The sequence below is a fragment of the Marmota flaviventris genome, chromosome 16 (assembly GCF_047511675.1).
Source record: "Marmota flaviventris isolate mMarFla1 chromosome 16, mMarFla1.hap1, whole genome shotgun sequence".
NCBI classification, from domain to species: Eukaryota; Metazoa; Chordata; class Mammalia; order Rodentia; family Sciuridae; genus Marmota; species Marmota flaviventris.
Window position 1 is genome coordinate 49,914,320 of NC_092513.1, and position 20,478 is coordinate 49,934,797.

General features: G+C 34.4%; 1 protein-coding gene across 3 annotated transcripts in view; it reads right to left on the bottom strand.

The window, feature by feature from the left end:
- Thoc1 (THO complex subunit 1) overlaps window positions 1–20,478 on the bottom strand; it is a 45,764-nt gene that overhangs the window by 10,484 nt on the left and 14,802 nt on the right. For 2 of the 3 annotated variants that reach the window (XM_071602874.1, XM_071602873.1), the window contains exons 10-18: window positions 18,317–18,425; window positions 15,917–16,048; window positions 5,942–6,007; window positions 3,475–3,575; window positions 2,215–2,281; window positions 1,966–2,016; window positions 1,802–1,872; window positions 1,207–1,302; window positions 416–481 (exon numbers count right to left, since the gene is read on the bottom strand). In XM_071602874.1, the coding sequence (XP_071458975.1) occupies window positions 416–481; window positions 1,207–1,302; window positions 1,802–1,872; window positions 1,966–2,016; window positions 2,215–2,281; window positions 3,475–3,575; window positions 5,942–6,007; window positions 15,917–16,048; window positions 18,317–18,425 (759 nt within the window). The remainder of the gene's footprint in view (window positions 1–415; window positions 482–1,206; window positions 1,303–1,801; window positions 1,873–1,965; window positions 2,017–2,214; window positions 2,282–3,474; window positions 3,576–5,941; window positions 6,008–15,916; window positions 16,049–18,316; window positions 18,426–20,478) is intronic. The other variant, XM_027942904.2, reaches the window with a different exon arrangement.

Genomic DNA, 20,478 nt, shown 5'->3' on the forward strand with positions numbered 1-20,478 from the left:
AATCGAGTATATTAGTTCCACCTTTTTTTGTATGTTTGTGGTACTGGGGATTGTGGAAGCACTCTACCATTGAGCGACATGCCCATGCCCAGTCCTCCTTTTTTCTTTTTGTGGTACTGGAGATTGAACTCAGGGGCACTTGACCACTAAGCCACATCCCCAGTCCTATTTTGTATTTTATTTAGAGACAGGGTCTCACTGAGTTGCTTAACCCCTTGTTTTTGCTTCAATTTCTTCTGTCATATTTATTTTGTGATCCCTAAAACTATTTTGTCAGCATTTTTAGGTGTTTTATAGCAGGAAGCCACATTCTGTTATATTAAAAGTCAACCACACAACAAACTTTCATAGTTGAGAAAAGGCTTCGTTCTACTCAACATTTCAAAAAAATAACATTTGAAAATGTTAAACTTACCTTGTCTCTGACTTACAGGCTTCCATGTTATCAGGACAGAGATTCCAAAGCCTTGTTAACTCCTCACTATAAAACAAACATAATTTTTTATGGATACCATCCTCATATGCGTTAAAACTAATCATAAAAACAACACAGTGTAAACAGTGCATATTTGGGTGAGAGTATGAGTTTCTCCTCCGTAAATTTTGGGTATTTAACAAATTTTAAATATGGATTTAACATATTTAATGATAATCATATAATCATTGTTTTCTGAAAATATTCAAGCACAATGAAAAGCAATGACAAGTTAACTGGAAGATAACAGAACTCAAGTATTAGGGTTTTTTGCAACAACTAGAAATGAGCTGCATTCATCCAAACAATTCTATTTTCTGTGACAGGGAAATAATGGCATGGTCTAGAGCCATGAAGTTTGGAAGATGGAGACAAAATAAAGGCTTAGCTAGTATGTGAACACACACATAATGGCTATTCTACAGAATGACAGGGTCTGGTTTGCTTTAGTCATCTACATGACTAAATTCATATTATATTTGGATGCAACAAATTGGAAAGTTCTTGTAATAATATTTTCAAAATATAAAAATAATTAAGAATACAATACTCCATGGGCTGGGTATATAGCTCAGTTGGTAGAATGCTTGCCTTGCATGCACAAGGCATGCACGAGGCCCTGGGTTCAATCCCCAGCACCACACACACACACACATACACGCGCACACACATACACACAAATTAATAAAAATGAAAAAGAATACTCCATATGTGAAAACAAATTAACCTACTTTCCCATCAGAATTTTCTTATTGGGTCCTTTCCCTAGGAAGTCCTCTGGGGCTGTTCTCTTCCGTACCACTCTCATGGGCTTGGTATCTGTTGTTCTGCGATGAAGAAAACATACACTATTTTTGGAATTACAATTAGATGGTAGAAATGGAACTCTAACGTAAAAGGAAATTTAGGACTGGGGGTTTGCCTCAGGAGTAGAGTGCTTGCCTAGCATGCACAAGGCCCTGTGTTCAATTGTAAACAACACACACACACACACACACACACACACACAAACAACAAGAAAATTAAGTCGTTTTTCTTCTAAACAAAATGAAAATTTGTGTTATGATAGAACACATTCATCAGACACAAAAAAAATGCCACACAACAGGACAAATTACAAGGAGATACATATGGCATTTTTTCATATTTAATGAAGATCAATTTGTTCTGAGAATTTAAGAAATAAAGCAAAACAGACTGTATTCTATCTATAGAGTTTAACTTATATTTTTATATGAAATACATATATACCTACCCATACATGATATACCACAATTCTTTCAAATGCCTTTCTCATAATTCTTGAGAGTATATATATATATTTACCTTTCTTTCACAAAACTTGGGCAGCCTTCATTTTTCCATGAGTTCCAATTTTCTTCAGTGTTTAAAATATGCTGAGAAAAACAAGGAAATTATATTTATGTAATAGAATCATTTGAAATCATATTTGGTGCAAAAAAAATCCTATATAAATATAAAACACATACCTCTACCATCTTTGAAAATCTTTCTCCATCGGGGGGGTTTTCAGATAGTAGCTGTGATTAGAAAGAATATACTAAGCTTTCAACAACTTTCTGCATCAGAGAAGTGGTTTGTAGGCAGAGAACCAAGAAGTGTTTGTGGTCTTGTACCTGAGCTTAACTTTATCCTTATTTTCCTATTTGGGGCTGAAACAAAGAAAATTCTAAATTTCCATTTTTTTCAATCATGAGTTTTTTGCGTGTTGGACTTACTTGATAGACTGATTTTGTAGTATCTTCAATCCAGAGTGATTGCTCATCAGTTAAAACATAGTTTGAACTAGGGAACAAAACAATAAAAGCATGTTTGAGTTATATATGCATGTTTGAGTTATATAGCAGAATATATATCCAATTTTAGTCTTGTTTATGGTCTTAAAAAAAAATATGGTGTGTACTCATTTAATCATATTGTAAACAGTGTCAAAAATTATCAAAATAAGAAGTCACATAAGAGAAAATTCTTACACTTCAGCCTCAAGAGGACTAGAATTGAAGACATGAAGGTGTATAAGGAAGAATAACATTAACAGATCGGATTAGAAAACCTGAGGCAATATAACGTAATCCTACATATGATGGACATTCATGTAGGCATGCCATTTCAAATTCACTCAAAATAAAATGAATAAAAGACACAAAACCCTAGAAAAGATTTCAGGCAAACACAAATTGTTAACAACTGCCATTTACTGAGCTCTTACTGTGCACTAGGTGCTCTACAGTCATCTAAGTAATATTGATTGAGTGCTTGCACCAAAGCTTGAATTAAAACCTAGACCTGATCCCAAACCCTTGATCTTTCTATATTATATCAAACCTCCAAAACAGAAGGGTAAGAAATAATATTTTTGAGTATCTACTATGTGTGACCTTAAAATTACAATTCTGAAAGTGCTGCACTGGAGCTAGCAAGTGATGTCATGTCTTTTATGCAATGAGTACCACACTGCTTTGTGTATTTAACAAGTGGGTTCCACTTCAGTTACAGACAGAACAAGAGGAAATGGTCTGCCCTGGATGAAGGGCTTTAGACAGGAGAAATCCTTATGAGGCTTTGTGAAACCCCAAAGAAATTGGAACTCCTCTTTGCTTCAAGACTTTGTTTCTTTCAGGTCTAATGTGAGAGAGGTCTTCCTGGCTTAGATTGCAAATTAGCTTGGGACGAGTTCTGAGTTCTGAGAGAGAGGGAGACTTGGAAGTCTAGAGAGAGATTTCTACCCTCTAAAACCTCCTGGGAAGGCATGAAACTTGGCACAAGAGACTACATGAACAGCAGATATATTTAATACCTATTCTTCAAAAGAATATCCTACATATAAAAGCTCCCAACTGGTTGTATATCTGCTGCAACAGACATGTTTAAGGGATATAGCCTTCATGCATAGGGCACAACACATATGAAAAATACTATAAGCAGGTTCTTTTCTAAGCTGCTTTTTTATAAATCCTTTACTACCCTTATAAACTTACCTTTTGAATTTGACCTGTCCCTTGAGATACTGGAATAAAATGAGATACTGCAACAGGATATGTCGTCGAAAGTTACTGTCACTCAGTTGTAAATCCATCAACTACTCAAAAAACAAGCACACACACAAAACAACACATTAAAATCAAGTTTTTCCCAAAAGTATAGGCTTTGTGACTATAGAAATGGAAGATTCCAATTCAATTAAAAATATTTCTTGTGAACTCAGTTTGTGTGAAGTGTTACTGCATGAGCCCAAGACATAACAAAGTTTCATTTAGATTTCTTGATCATTTTATGCTATGAGAGACTCATGCTGGTGAATAACAATATTCTATTGGTGACCCTGACCAGATCAGGATAAAGTATGGCAGAAATATAAAGTAAAGGAGTGGCTGCACATGTAAGAAATAATGGCTAAAGGGGAGGCCTATATGGGTAAACAGCATAATATCAAGGGCACCACTCATTTTTGCAGCCCTACAAAGTACCTAAACCAGAGGCGGTACTCAATCATAAGCAGGAAGGAATTAGAGGTGAAAATCATCTGTGGATTAAATGGGCTTTTTTAGATTTTAGACAAAATTGCTTCATACTTGGATTTTCACAGAATGTGGACCAGAAAGGACTTGAAGGTCATTAATGAGGAAACTCTTCTTCAACAACCCTGCCATCTAGCTGGTTTTACTGCAAAAATTACCTCCAGTGGTGAAGAAAAGTTATTCTGATTATGTCCTTACAGCACTGAAGGAAGCTGAAGACTATCTAGAAAATCACGTCAATTCTGCCTTTCTGACCCAGAGTAACAATGAATAACCAGAAGACAGCTGAGTGACTGTTTTCCAGTTCAATGTCTCCCATTCACTGGCTAAGCTTCACATGGTATGTTTCCATCTGTTAACGCAGCTCACCATGTACTAGCCTTTTACTTACTAGCCCATGTCTTCAACAACAACGACGTGTGTGTGTATATGTGTGTGTGTGTGTGTGTGTGTGTGTGTATGATCGGCCTTCTAATCAGCTTTCCCTCACTTTAGGAACTGAATTTGTTTGTTGTTTATCATATTGACTCTCCCATCCCAAACAGGCAAATGTGAATGGTGTGCCATCAGCTTTCCTTTCTTTCTAATCCTGGGTGACTTTATTCTCTTCAAGACTGGTTCTTAGTTCCTGGACCTCAACCCTCAACCCCACTGACAGGCCACAAGTTAGACCTGGTCATCACTCATAGCTGCCCCAGCTCTAAAATCTTGATCTCACAATCCTGTCTCATTACAACTTCCTGTCCTTCCCATCTCTCTCACTCAGTAGCTCACAATATATTTTATTGAGACCTAAGTCCGTTGAGCTATTCCCTATCTGTAAGTCCCATCCTATTTTTTTAAAATACCTTTATTTATTTTTATGTGGTGCTGAGAATCAAACCCAGTGCCTTACATATGCTAGGCAAGTACTCTACCACTGAGCTACAACCCCAGTTCCCTGTCCTATTTTTATTATAATGCAATTTTAGTGTAGATAATTATTCCTAAAGGGCTAAATAGTAACTATTTTTATGCTTTCTGGGCCAAGAAGCATATTATATATATATATATATATAAATAATATGCTTCTTCATATATATATATATATATATATATATATATATATATATATATATATATATGACATATAAAATATATAAAAAGAAAGAAAAACAATCAGTGGCCAGATTTGCCTGTGAGGTGTTAGTGTGCGAAAACTTCATGATTTCTTTCTTCACCATTTCCTGCCAACTTCCTCAACATTCCTATCCCACAGTTCTTCAGTGACATCTGCTGAGCACACAACAAACTTGGATAAACCAACCATGGGTCACCTTCTCTATACTAACCCTAAGGGGAGGAGCCTGAGAGAAGATACCACATCATGTCACTCTGCAGAAAGTGCTGCTGCTCTGTTGTCTCCAACTTCAACGTCTTGTCTCAGAGTCTGTCTTTATTCTATAAGGCTATTCTCTCTTTTGATTTTCACAGCAACTATTTTAAATCTTTCTAGTTACCAAAAACACTACTCTTCATCTTTTAGTAGATAACAACTTCTGCTTTCAATGAGTAGAAAAATTCATTAAATTGAAAGTTATTTAATTTCTTGGCCCCCAAAACTACATATCTTCTGTAACCACACTTTTGTTCCGTCATTTCTTTCTGTCACATCTTCATGGCTAAGGCAATCCCTTCATTCCAATGGTAAGAACTGAGTTCCATCACTGTAAAGTACCCTGCTTGATGTATTTCCTTCCCTTCCGTTCCAAGGACTCCTTTTCATTAAATAGCTTCCAGGATACCCACATTTTCACTGTGCCCTCCTTTAAAAAAAAAAAAAAAAACAGCTACACTATTTCCAACCTGCTCCCCATCCCCTGAAAGTGTTTCTGTCAAGATCACCAATGAGGGGCTGGGGATGTGGCTCAAGCGGTAGCGCGCTTGCCTGGCATGCGTGCGGCCCGGGTTCGATCCTCAGCACCACATACAAAGATGTTGTGTCCACCAAATACTAAAAAAAAAAAAAATATTAAAAATTCTCTCTCTCTCTCTCCCTCTCTAAAAAAAAAAAAAAAAGATCACCAATGACTTATTTCACTTACAGTCCTCATCCTACTGAGTATGCTTGGCTTCCATTGAGTTCATGATTTTCTATGTTTTTCCTCTGCTCTCACTGGCTACTGTTCACAGTTATCTTCTCTTGAGACTCTCCTCCTTTCCTTCTCCATTAAATGCGGTTTTCTTCTTTGGTTTAATGCTTTCTTTCTTCTCTTTCTGATCTACACTCTCCTCCCTCACTGATCTCATGTACTCTACAGCTTTAATTACCACTTCGAAGTATAAAATCTATATCTCAACCTAGATCCTCTTCCAGATTTGTATACTTAATAAGCTACACCTCTACTTGAATGTTCAGTTGATCAAATTTCCACTTGAATGTTCAATTGATCAAATTTCATGAACAAAATAAAACACATCAATTCTGCTCACAAAGCCTGTTCTCCTGCAGGGCTCATTCAATGATAGGCATCACCAGGAAGGCTTCCTGGAGGAGACGCATCTAAACTACAAACAGTAGCAGCAAACCTAAAGCTGGAGTTTATGTGGGAAGAAAGAAACAAGAGGAAGGAGGAAACAGATGCCAAGGCAAGGGCAACACTGGCCCAACTGAATAACCTAAGCAGTTCAGTAGTCTGGAGGGAAGATGTGAACTCCTTGGCTTGAGGAGATGAACCAAAGTGACTAGGCACTGTTTACTGTCTATCTTTGTCTTGAAGTCCCCTCTACCACATTTGTATTTCATTTGGAAGATACTTTTTCTTGATGGAAACAGTGGATTAAAAATCACGGATCAGAAAAGACACTAAATCAGAGGTTTTGCATGTCTTAGCTCAGGCCTCAGCCTTCTTGATATTATTCTAAGCCTAAAAAGGCCTATGCTATTAGTTTTGGTCATTCTTACAGTTTGTCAATTTTACATGTAAACAATATTCCTGGTCAAATTAAAGCCAAGTATGAAATCTCCCATTTCTATCAATCTAACACAAAATACTTTAAAAATCTACGCCAGAAAAATATTTAGAGCATTTTCATATTAAAATCTGCTATCATTAATGTATCATCTGAAATCACTCTATTTTTTTAATTATAAAATGTTGAAAAGGTTTCAAATATTTCAAATGCTCAATAAAAGATATAGTTAAGTAATTCAACAGTCATGTACCATTACCCAGTTAGATATCAAAACTTAACATTTTACTTGTTGCTCATTAGTTTAAGAAAGAGATTATAGAAACCATCAACACTCTATAACCTCCCTGCTTAATATTTCCCTCCCTCCCTCTACTATTGTAACCACTACATCATGTATTTGGTGGTTAGGATTCTTATGCATATTTTATACTAGGTATACAGATGTTGGCATGTATAAAAATATATGTGTATTTTGCATGTTTTCAAACTCTATACTACATCTGTGATACTACAATTTGCTGTTTCCACAATACTAGGTTTGAAATTTAATCACATTAATACATATAGCTCTAGTTCAGGGATTAGCAAGTTTTTTCCATTAAATATCAATTAGTAAATGGTTTAAGTTTTGTGGACTGTATGGTTTCTGTCACAACTATTCACCTCTGCTCACAGTGCAAAAGCAGGCACAATATGTAAATGATGAGCAAAATCATGTTTCAATAAGACTTATTTACAAATAAGTCAGATTTGCCAATTACTGTTCTAGTTTACCCATTTTCAGTACTTTATAGCACTGAAATGTATAAATTTATTAGTCTCCTGCTATGAACATTTACGTTGTTCTAAAGTTTTCAGTTACAAACACATCATTTATCTACAATGTAAGTGAGTTTTATGTATTTCTTTGTGTGTTTGATTCTCAAGTGGTTGTTAACTAGAAACAAAAGTTTTAACTTTACTAGTTATTATAAAGTTGTTTTGCAAGTGTTTGACTCAATTTACACTTCAACAGCAGATGAAAGGTCTCATTTTCCTATAACTTTGCCAATAGCACTGATTATTAGGCTGTTTTTAATGGTTGCCAATTTGGTAAGTTTGAAATGATTATCTAATTATTTATTTCCACTACAGAAGTTTAGCATCTCTCATAAGCTTATTAGTTATTCAAAAAATTTTTATACCTGTAAATTGCTTATTCATATCTTTCCAGTTTTCCATTTGGTTGTATTCTGTTTATCAATGGGCTATTATGAATATTAATCTTTTTCAGTTATTTAGGTGGCAAATCTCTCCCCCTTGTCTGGCTGTCTGCACTCTGTATAGTATTTTATACTCTTCAATATTAAATTGATCTTCTATGATCTGTGCTTTTTGTAGCTCAAGAAATATTTCCCTACTCTAAACTTGCATGTTTCATATTTCCTAATAAATATTTGTTTTCTCTCATTCAGACATCAAGTAACCTGGAATTGGTCTTTGTGCATATATTGAGTTACGGACTAAATTTTTCCTGAAGAATAATGAGTTGTCTAGCAACATTATTCATCCTTTCTTCATTCATTTATAATGCTATCTCTTTTGTGTATCAAGTTTTTCTATAATTTGGGCTTTCTACTGTTCCAGTTTTATTTTTTATTTATAGCTCTGAATAATTACCTTATTGTCTTAATTAACTATTGCTTTATGGGCCTTAAAATGACAGGGCATGTGTTCCCACCTTATTCAACTTTTCCTTACTCTTGGCTCTTTGCTTCTCCATGAAAACTTTTTAAGATCAACTTCCTGAATTCCCTGGGGAAATCCCTTTGGGTAGTGATCCAAAATACACTGAGTTTATGGATAAATCGGGGAGAAGCAGCATTTCTATATACAAATGTAGTTATATCTTTCCATCTTTCTGATTTCCTCTATGAAGATTACTTTTAGGTATTGGCTTTCACTGCTCTTTTGAATAACATTTTTGTAAGTGATTACTGTTTTATAGGAGTACTGATGTTTCTCTTGTAACCTTGCCCAAGTCTTGTTAGTCATTACAGTTTGTTGGTTCTCTTGAATTTTCTCTGTAGACAATTACATTGTCTTCAAATAGGGACAGTTTGGTTTTTTCCTTTCAAATCCTTATATGTTTAAGTCCAATCCTTACAACTTTTATTTCTTTCTTGATTTTTCTTATTAAAATAGCTAGGTCCTCCAGTATAAAGTGCTGAACAGAAATATGATTAGTAAGTCTCCATCTCTTGTTCTTGAATTTAGTGGAAACATTTAAAAAATGTTCATTATTATGTATGATGTTTGTCATAAGGTTTTTAATCAAGCTCATTATCAACTTCAAGAAAATTCCCTTCCACTTCTTAGTTGTGTCATGAATGTTAGATTTTATTCAATTTCCTTGGCTTTTAACTGAGATTATCATATAGCCCTTTAAAATCTTTATCTTTTGTTAATTTGGTATCACAGTGATCTTTCTAATACTGAACCCAAACTTCATAGTCCTAGGATAAATCTTTGTAGTCCCATTTGAACAAAACCCAAAAACCCAACTACTTCACTTGATTTGTTGAGTTTTTAAAAACTTCCTTCCTTCACTCTATAAATAGGTTGACATGTACACTTTTTTCTTATTTGGTCCTTATTGAGGTTTTGTTTAAAAGTTAAAATCATAAAATAGACTAGGTCATTTCTCTTGTTTTTCAAATTTCTGAAAATTTTAATATATAATAAGAGTTACTTATTCTTTGAAGTGCTGATAATATGTGCCTAAAAACTTCTGGGCCTGGTATCATTCAAAAGGTGCCATTTTAGCTGGGCACAGTGGAAAATGCCTATAATCCCAGTGGCTCAGGAGGCTGAGGCAGGAGGATCGTGAGTTCAAAGCCAGCCTTGCAACTTAGCAATGCCCTAAGCAACTCAGTGAGGCCCTGTCTCTACACAAACAAACAAACAAACAAACAAACAAACAAAAAAGGTGGAGGGAGTGTGGCTCAGTGGTTAAGTGCCCCTGGGTTCAATCCTAGGTATCAAAAAAAAAAAAGCCATTTTTACAATTATTCTTTAATGATTATTCACATGTTCAAGTTTTCTATATGAGTTGGTGATACATTTTATAGTTTCTTTGTTCTATCATTAATTTATGCTCTTATTAATATATTGTTCTATTTTCTTGAGGTTTATTCTGTCCTCTTAGTTTCTTTTAAATTTCAGACTTTTACTGTATTGCACTAAAGGAACAGCAGGATGGTCATACAATTTTCTCTCTCATTCAGTTTTGAAAATCTGAAGTACTTACAAATTCTTAAGAATACCTTTACCACCAGATTAAAACCGTAAGCATAATATAACCAATTTGTTAATAAGTAATGTCTTACAAATAAAAACACATTTAAAATAGCTTTAAAGGCATTCTTCACAAGTAATTCAGTATATATTTTTATATCATGTTCACTTATGCTTAAGAATTAAAGCAAGGGGGCTGGGATTGTGGCTTAGCGGTAGAGTGCTTGCCCAGCATGTGTGAGGCCCTGGGTTCGATCCTCAGCACCACATAAAAATAAGTAAATAAAATAAAGATATATATATAGATATAAAAGAATTAAAGCAAGTATATTACTCTGATGGAAATATGAGAAATCTTTCATTCATGCAATATACAGGGATATATAAAATTTAGATATAGAAAAACAAAAAGCACTTAACCATTATTAATATGAGCTTTTAATCTAAGTATCTTTGGCCATTATGTTTATATACAATTATTCTTCATAAAATTCAAATTAAAGTGAGGAAATCTGTTAATGCATCCATATTATACATGCTTGATAGAATTCCTTTAAAAATAGAACTTACAGCTTTAAATAACATTGCTATTAAACATTGTTTAATCTATTAAAACAGACATCAAAGCATATTTAAAGTTAATAAACACTTGTGTATAATAGAAAACAAATTTTCTTTTTGTCTCTTCTCAAGGGTCACATAATGTTTTTTTGCCCTCACTACACTCTGTCCAAAACTCAGCTTTAGCAATTATCACACTACTCAGAGAACATTTTCTTGTCAAAGGTCTTTTTCTCTTCAGTACTGAGGACTAAACCCATGGGGACTTTACCACTGAGCTACACCCCCAGGCCTATTTATTTATTTATCAATCAACAGGGTTTTACTAAGTTGCTAAGGCTGGCCTTGAACTTGCAATCCTCCTGCTTAAGCCTCCTGAGCTGAGGCAACTACAGGCATGTGCTACCCATGCCCAGTTTGTCAGAGATCTTTTAACATTTATAAATATATCAACTTCATTCTCCTTTTGTGTAAATCATGACTATGTAATGGTTGAAAAAAATGATGAGAGTTCTCATTTCTAGAGGAGTTAAAATTTTTAACTCCATGGCTACTGTAACTAATAACATATATGTCAAGTTTGGACTAGTTTTTATTCTCTTTGCTTTCATCTTATCAAACAACCAGTCTCTTCTGCCAAGGCTTTTCAGCTTTCTTTCTTATCTTTCTCCCAAATTAGGCTCCAAATTCAGAGCTTACATTGGCAGGGGATCTTTTGTACCTTAAGAAGTCTTCAGTCTTTCCTAGATGGCTGTTGCTAATTTACTCTTATATCTTGCTTGTATGAGAGATTCTAAAATAATTAAGAATGATAATTATGCTCTAAAATTCTCAATATGTTTAATGATATTTAAGAAGCTGCTCTGTCAGGTCCACAGAGGACAGCTTTTGCATTTTGCCTCAAGGACCATTTCAGGTCAATTTTATTTAAATAAAAAACTGTCAACCATATGGAAAGGTTGCAGTTATAACTGTATTTACAATTTCAGGGTGGGTGGAAATACACCCAGATGCCAAAACTGACACAATTGTCAGCAAAAGATTTTTAGAAGACTTCAAAGGATAACGTTTGTAAAGTCCTTCATTTGGATTCAGCAAAGATAGTCAAACATTTAATTAGAATGAAAAAATAATTAGAGTTAATTAGAATAAAATTTAATTAGAATGAAAAATAAATTTTAGACTAATTCAACTAAAGTGGTTGGATGGATTGCCTACATAGCTCATATGACAATCTTATGAAATCTATAATAAACAACAGACTCGGTTTTTCTCCTCAAGACACACTAAGAGAATGTCAATAAGGTTTCTGCTACTTCCCAGTGGCCATCCATAGAACAGTGATGTGCTAGATAAGATAACACTGTGTTAGAGAAAATCAAGTCAAATCATTTTCATCAAAGCTCTGAGAAGCTCTACCATTGATGCAGATGAGTGGCCCATTTCCAACCAAAAAGGTGTCATCTGTGCCATGCATCATTTCCTAATTTTCTCATGAAGAGTTTGACAGCATCCATACAACAAAATACAATGCTGAGTAATAACATCCCCCTGGATGGGGTCATAAGCAATGAAAGATCTAATCATGCAATGCCAAACTACAACCAAACACATGCCTCATATTCTCTTTAGTACAATTATCTGTGCTTTTTTTCCCCTTTCATATTTTAAGTTTAAAGTTTTTCAAAGTTGCATTTTACCCACCTCACGGTATTAACTAATGGAATTCCAGTGCTTATCCCTGAAAGGTCATGCTTTCCTAATTGCTGGTGACAGCCTGCCTTACAAAGCTTCAGAAAAGTACAACTATTAGAAAAGTTAGGTCTCATAAAGTGAATGGAGAATGACACAAAAGCATAAACCCGACATGGAGATGTCTCTGGAAATATTTAACCCTGCTGTTTTTTTCTTTTTTTGTGTGTGGTGTTGGGGATTGAACCCAGGGCCTTGTACATGCGAGGCAAGCACTCTACCAACCCTGCTGTTTTCTACCATTAAAATGTTCTTAGAAATGTTATCTGTAACTACAACAAAAATCTTTTGACATACAGAGTTTTGAATTGGCTGGTATGTCCTAAGAAATGTAACTTGTAACTCTTCAAAGTACATAATTCTTGGCTGTTTTATAACTTTTTTGCACTGATAATATTATTTAATGCTACAGGTACCCTACCCCCTCAGCACCCTACCCCCTTTTCTACCAATGATGAGGATTGAACCCAGAATCTCACACACTCTAGGCAAGCACTCTACCGCTGAACTCTATCCCTAGTCCAATACTTCAGCTTTCTGAAAGGTAAGTTTCTTTGAGAAGGTTCTTTGTTAAGCAAGGAGAAGAGTTTTGGGGGTTTTCTTTTCCTCCTCTACTAAGGGTAAAATAAGTTTTGAGTTCTTAATTTAACTTAATTTATAGATTTGTTTCATTAAATTAATAAATAGAGCTGTGTGTTTGTGTGTGTGTACCAGGGATTGAACCCAAGGGCGTTACCACTGAGCGACACCCCCACACCATTTTTATATTTTTTATTTTGAGACAAAAGTCTCACTAAGTTGCTTAGGGCCTCACTAAATTGCTGAGGCTGGCTTCAAACCTTCGATTCTCCTTCCTCAGGCTCCTGAGCCACTAGGCATGCATCACCACACCTAGCTGTGTGTACATTTTTGACTTGCAAAATTTTATTTTTTTCAGAGCTGGAGTTTAAAATTCAATCTTATCATCTGTCCTACCAGGTAAATAAATCGGTTTAAATTTCTTATTATTGATACAGTTAGACTTATTTCTACCCTAGTTTCTGCTCCTTTTGTCCTCCCTTACTACCATCTATTAGATTTATAAGATAAATCTATATTCCTCAGTGCCCTCTTTTTAATTTCTGTGCTGTTTCAGAGTGACAGGTTGTTTTTCTTTTGGTAGTTACCCTCTTAACAAATGTTCAAAGCCTAAGTTATTCAGTATTCCTTTCCTTCTCCTGAAGATTACATGAATTTCAGTGAGTTTAATCACTACGTATTTCTGCTTTCCCTTCTCTTATTACTATGGTCATTAAGTTCCACATTAATTTTAAAAATCAATTGTTATGACTTTTTTGTTTTTATAGTCAATAGTAAATTTACTGTCACATTTTTCAATTTTTGTGCTCACCATTGTTTTCTGTATCCCACTTCTTTCTTATGGGTTCAATTTCCTTCTTCCTGAAGGGCATCTTTTAGTAGTATTTTGAAAATGAGGACTGCTGAGTGGTTTTTCCAGTCTTTGAATAAAAATCTCTTTTTCTCATCCAGTCTGGAGGGCATTTAGCTGGGTATGAAATTCTAGAATCATAGCTATTTTTTTTCCTTAGCACTTATTTTTCCACTGTCTTCTAGTGTTGGTGGCTGATAAAAATTAGAAATCTGCTACAGTCAAATAACTGTTCCTTCACAGTGTATCTTTCTTTCTTTCAGTGGCAGTTTTTTTTTTTTTTTTTTAATTTCCTTACAGTTACAACATAGTATACAGAAGTATGGATTTATCTTTCTTTCTTCTGCTGGATTAATTGTAGCACACTTTTTATCTGGGGACTTGGACTTCCTTCAATTCTTTTCAATAATTTCTATGCCATTCCTTCCATTTTGTTCTTTGGAAATCTTATTAGACAAATGTTGGTATTTCTCACTCTGTTCCAAGGTTTAACTGCTCTTTTCCTTAAGAAACAAAATCTGTTACACTGCGCTATATTCTTGATAAGAACATCACTATCTTCAATGCATAACTAGTTCTCTTTTCATCTATGTCCAGTCTATACTTTAATTTTGTGTTGTACTTTGATTATAATTTTCATTTCCAAGGCTCCCAATTAGGTGTCATCTTCAATAGTCTCACTGCATCTGCCTGTTTCTGTTTCCCAATTTGTTATTCTTTTTCAATGAACAAGAAAATCAGTTATCTCTGAGTATCCAAAACATTTATTAAGTCTTGGTCAGGTTGTATATTTCATTTGGAATAAATATATGCATATTCCAACAGGTGATTTTGCTGGTGATCTTTCAACTGGATTCTTTATAGATTTTTGAAATTCTAAATAATCAGCGAATTTTGAATGAGCAGTTTTTCTTCTGTTCGCTTCTTTTTCCTATGTACAACCTCTCCTGTCTAGTGATTTTGCATTTGCTTCTATCAAGGCTCCAGGCCCAAATCTGGAAACAGTTTTAATGATGACTTTTTGGAGCAGAATTTCAGGAGGTTTCATATATCCAGTCACCAACCAAGCAGATGGACACAAAAGTGTATCTTTGTTATCCTTAGGCCCATAACTTCCTGTAAGACCATAGGCCTTGGTAAAAGATTACTAATATTTTTTCTTAATTTCTTTTCAAAAGTAGATAAAATTCTACCCCAGCCCCCAGCTTCCAGCAGTGAATCTCGCTCTGGTTCCTGGTCTCACACTGAGCACATCTGGTCTCTGTTTGCAGTCAAATTCCTGGTGCCACCACCTGCTTTAGACACAGTCCAATAGACTAAGGCTTCAGTTTCACTCATTACTTGGCATTTCCGGTCCATGACGATACTTATCTTGTTTCTGGAAGCCCCACTGTGTCTTTTTGGCATTCTCTTTTTATATTTTACCTGTCATTGCTATGTGCTTGGAGCAAAGGGAGTGAGTTGAAACATAAACTCAATGTGCATTTTGACTAGAAAAGTTACATAATCCCTTAGCATTGTATTTGAACAAAATTACTCATTAAGAAGTATAAATAGATTAACAGGAAACATTAAAACCCCTTATTTGTACCTAATGATAAACTAATTACAAAATATTATTTTCATAAATGCATATTAAATCCTAATTTAAGGTTTAAAATGCATACACTTAAAAGCAATTAAGCTTCATTTACTCTAAAATAAGTCTACAAAACAGACTTAATGGAGAACCCCTTTCAGCTTTGAAATTAGTCCTATGTGTCCAAGGCAGAAATGAGACTTTTAAACTAATATTTGTCAGCTTTAACTAAAAGTAAGATAAGAAACAGTTCTATAGAACTTAAAAATGACTATCAGCTAGGAGGAGGAAAAAAAAAAAGAAAAAAAGAGTATTTATAATTATTTCAGTGAAAAAGAAAAGATTTATACCTTTTCACTTGTTAAAAATTTTGCAAAATACACATGTTCGCCTCCTGTTTTCAATTCTTCCATCTTTTTCCTGGAGGCCTGAGTATCATCTAATTTATAACTCTTGAAAACAGCTAAAACTTCTTCAGAATACTGAAAAATAAAAATATCAGTTAGTTTTATTGGGCATTGTTATCAAAAATTTGTTTAGTGCTTTTCTGTATAAAATACTTAGAATTTATTTCCAGTAAACCATACATGTATAATGTTAGGCACACTCTACAAGAAAAATTATGATAGCAAAATCATGGTAAAGACCATTTTGTATGAGATTTCACTATACTGTCAAAGTAGCGAAGAAGTTTCTCTTCCTGAAAAAATATGATTTCTTACAGTTTGAGAGAAAGGATGCTTTGGGAGTAGTCTCCTGGGATCCATTCATGGGTCTGTAACCAAATCTCAGGATGCTCCAGTTGCTTATATAAAATAGTGAACTATTTGCATATAACCTATGAATACTTCCTGTATACTTTAAATCATGTCTAAATTTCTTATAATGCCTAATACAATGTAAATGCTATGAAAATATTCATTATAGTATATTGTTTAGGTAATGACAAGAAAAAAGTCTGTATGTGTTCAATACAGGTGCAATTTTCCCCCAAGTATTTTCAATCTATAGTTGGTGGAATTCATAGATGTGAAACCTACTGATCTGAAGGGGTTGACTGTACACAGAAATTTACCAGTGAAATTAATTGTTTAACCAGCTATGGAAATTCTCAAGCATTTCTTGTGCTAAGACTGTAACCAAACAAAACAATAATGTCAAGTTCTATCCAGCTAGAAGACAATTCCTTAATAATTTCTCGATAACCACTTAATCTGAATTTGGATGGTATTATCCCCTCTAAATTATATTAAAAAATGAAAACTATTTTTAAAAAACTATTCAAAACACAGAACACACTCTGTGCTACTTTCAGAGCTACCTTCATATCCTGGATTTTGATTAGAACAAAAAAGGACAACTAATCTTTAGCAAACCTTTTCTGTAAAGGACTGAACAGTAATTAGGACAGGCTTCGTGGCCCATGATAGTGTCAGTTGCAACTACTCAATTCTGCCAGTACAGTGCAAAAACCACCACAGATAAATGAGTGGTCATGGCTGCATTCCAACAAACCTTTGTTTCTAAAGCAGTTGGCTGATTTGGCCCTAGGCTGTAGTTTAAAGACCCCTTTTTAAATAAGATAGCTAAAATAATTTTGTGCAAAGACCAAAATGTATCCTGAAAATGAATAAACAATTTACGTTGATAATAATCATTATACCAAAAAAACCTTCAAAATTTTCATTACTAACTTTTATATTCCCAAGTCACTTTTAAGCCACTCCAAAAATCGGCAATTTAAATATTAATTTACAATTTACCTTCTGTATATTATATAATAGGCATAAAAATATTAGAGGCAAAATTCTATAATCAAAGGTATGCCAGACAAGATTAAGTTTTATCTCAGCCATTAGATGTAAAGTAATAGGATTTTGACAGTATGGAGATTCCTTGGAAAACTGGGAATGGAACCACCATTTGACCCAGCTATTCCACCTCTCGGTTTATATGCAAAGGGCTTAAAAACAGCATACTAGGGCTGGGGATTTGGCTCAAGCGGTAGCGCGCTTGCCTGGCATGCGTGCGGCCCGGGTTCGATTCTCAGCACCACATACAAACAAAGATGTTGTGTCTGCCGAAAACTAAAAAATAAATATTAAAAAAATTCTCTCTCTCTTTAAAAAAACAACAAACAAAAAACAGCATACTACAGTGACACAGCCACATCAATGTTTATAGCTGCACAATTCATAATAGCTAAATTGTGGAACCAACCTAGAAGCCTTTCAGTAGATGAATGGATAAAGAAAATGTGGTATATATACACGATGGAATATTACTGCATTTGCAGGTAAATGGATAGAAGAATATAATATAGGAGAATATAATGCTAAGTGAAGTAAGCCAATCCAAAAAAAACAAATACTGAATGTTTTCTCTGAAATAAGGATGCTGATTCATAATGGGGATGGGGGAGTGGAACATGGGAGGAACAGATCAACTTTAGATAGGGCAAAGGGGAGGGAGGGGGCATGGGGGTAGGAAAGATGGTGGAATACGATGGACATCATTACCCTAAGTACATGTATGAAGACACGAAAGGTGTGACTCTACTTTGTATACAACCAGAGACATGAAAAATTGTGCTCTATATGTGTACTATGTGCATCGAATTCTGCGGTCATATAACAAATTAGAATACATAAAATAAAAAAAATAAAATCTACAATACTACTAAAAAAAAAAAAAAGAGAGAAAGAGAGAGAGAATAATGGCCTTCTGATAATCTGTGACTAGCAACTTACCTTGAGAAAAGTTTTCCATGAAATCTTCTCATAACATTGCACTGGGTTCCTGAAGTAATCCTGAAGTGACCAGAATTTTCTATATAGGTTGTAATCGATTGGAATGGAACTAATAAAATAAATGTTACATTAAATCATTTAAATTATTTTACAAATATGTAAATGTTTTTAATTCTACTTGTGTCACAACTTCTATGCAGAAGCTCATGAAAGCCATGGCCTCTTTCCTCAGAAATGTGCACATTCACAAATAATTATATACACTTTTGTCAGGGATGGTTACTGGGAACTGAACCCAGAGGTGCTCTACCATTGAACTACGTCTGCATCTCTTTTTATTTTGTACACTGAAGAAGGGTCTCGTTAAGTTGCCGAGGCTATCCTTGAACTTGCAATCTTCTTGCTTTAGCATCTTGAGTAGGTGGAATTAATTTGAACACACGGGTATTCTGAACACTATGTTTTCTGCTTCTCTTGCTGCTAAGTGAAAAATCAGTTGGGAGGACCCACATGGGCAACTTTTGAGCCACATTTTACCATCTGCCTTTTCTGCTTCCTTAAGACTCAAATGAGATGTAAAGGTGCCATGTTGTAATATATAAAAAAGGGCAAACACCAAAGTGTGGTAGAACAAGAAATTAGAAGAAATTTGGATTTCTAGACAACTTAAGTACTGCCCTCCAAGTCCTGAATTGCCTGGAATTTGGACATGGGAAAGAAATTTCTATATTGTTTATACCAATGTTAATTACTTTGAACCTATGTTAAACACTACAGGCATTATATCTAATACACTAAATTAATAAGTCCTAATGAGTCAAACATAGAAGATATACATCAAGATAATAACATAAAAATAAGCCCTTTCCCAGTGACTTTATGGCATTATTAAGTCACATCTCATCAGGCCGTACAAATCTTTGGTGGTGAAAGACGTTTTTTTAATTTTTAAATTTACAATCAATCAATACATTATAAAATGTTTTAATCTTTAATGTTGAACAAAGCTTTCAGACTTTTAAACCCAAGAAATTATTTTTAGTAAAATCCTCTGTATCATTCAAAACAATCAATGAAATTTTTTTGTATTAGTCATATCAAAAATGGCTTCCAGTATCATCATTGTATAATGGATGAGGAATCATCATCTATTTCATATTCTCAAATAGTCACAAAATTTTTCAACATTACTTCTACAGAATTAATTATCTATACGAACAGTTATGGACTATTTTACTCTATTCTTTCAAAATAAACTTAAATAAGCTGAATCTATTTCACTCAGCTTCATGTCCACAAAAATATTCCAAGTAAGATTATAATTTTGTATGGGAAACAAAGTTGGTTTAGTCATCTACAACAGAATCATTATGTTAAGAACTGCGTTCTTGATTCTGACCAATAAAAGGAAGTAAATTCATCCCCTAGTCTTCATCTTTTGGAAAGATACACTTAAAATTACTTTTTCAGATATTAGGGGCTCATGAGGGGAAATATTATAGTGCTTTTAAAAGATTATGCTAAATAACAGCATGCCAGGCCACAGTGGCACATGCCTATAATCTCAGTAGCTCAGGAGGCTGAGGCAGGAGGATTTTGAGTTAAATCCAGCCTCACAATTTAGCAAGGCCCTAAGTAACTCGAGATCCTGTCTCTAAAGAAAATATAAACAAGGACTAGGGATGTGGCTCAGTGTCCCTGGGTTCAAATCTGATGGTGTGCGCACATGCGCGCACGTACACACACACATACACACACACACACACACACACCAGCATAATTTTTACCACATACTTATTAACACATTTTTTGGGTGCGGGGCAGGGGTTAATGTTTGAAAGTCTATAAAATGCTTTACGTTTTTTTTGTATATAAATAAGGAGATTAGAATAGAAATGTATAAAACCACTATAAGTCTAAAATTAGTTTTCTACAAAAGTTTGAAAAGATAGGGCAAGAAATAGTGGTCACAAAGTTCATGCACTTAACTGATTTACAACAATAAGATTATACCTCTGAGTTTTCTATGGGTAGAAGAGACACAGCAAAAACAATTTCCAAAACATGAAAGGAAATTGGAAAATGAAAAAGCATTATACAAATTATTTGCATCCATGAAATACCAAGAACCAATATTTGTATACATTTAATAATGAATATTT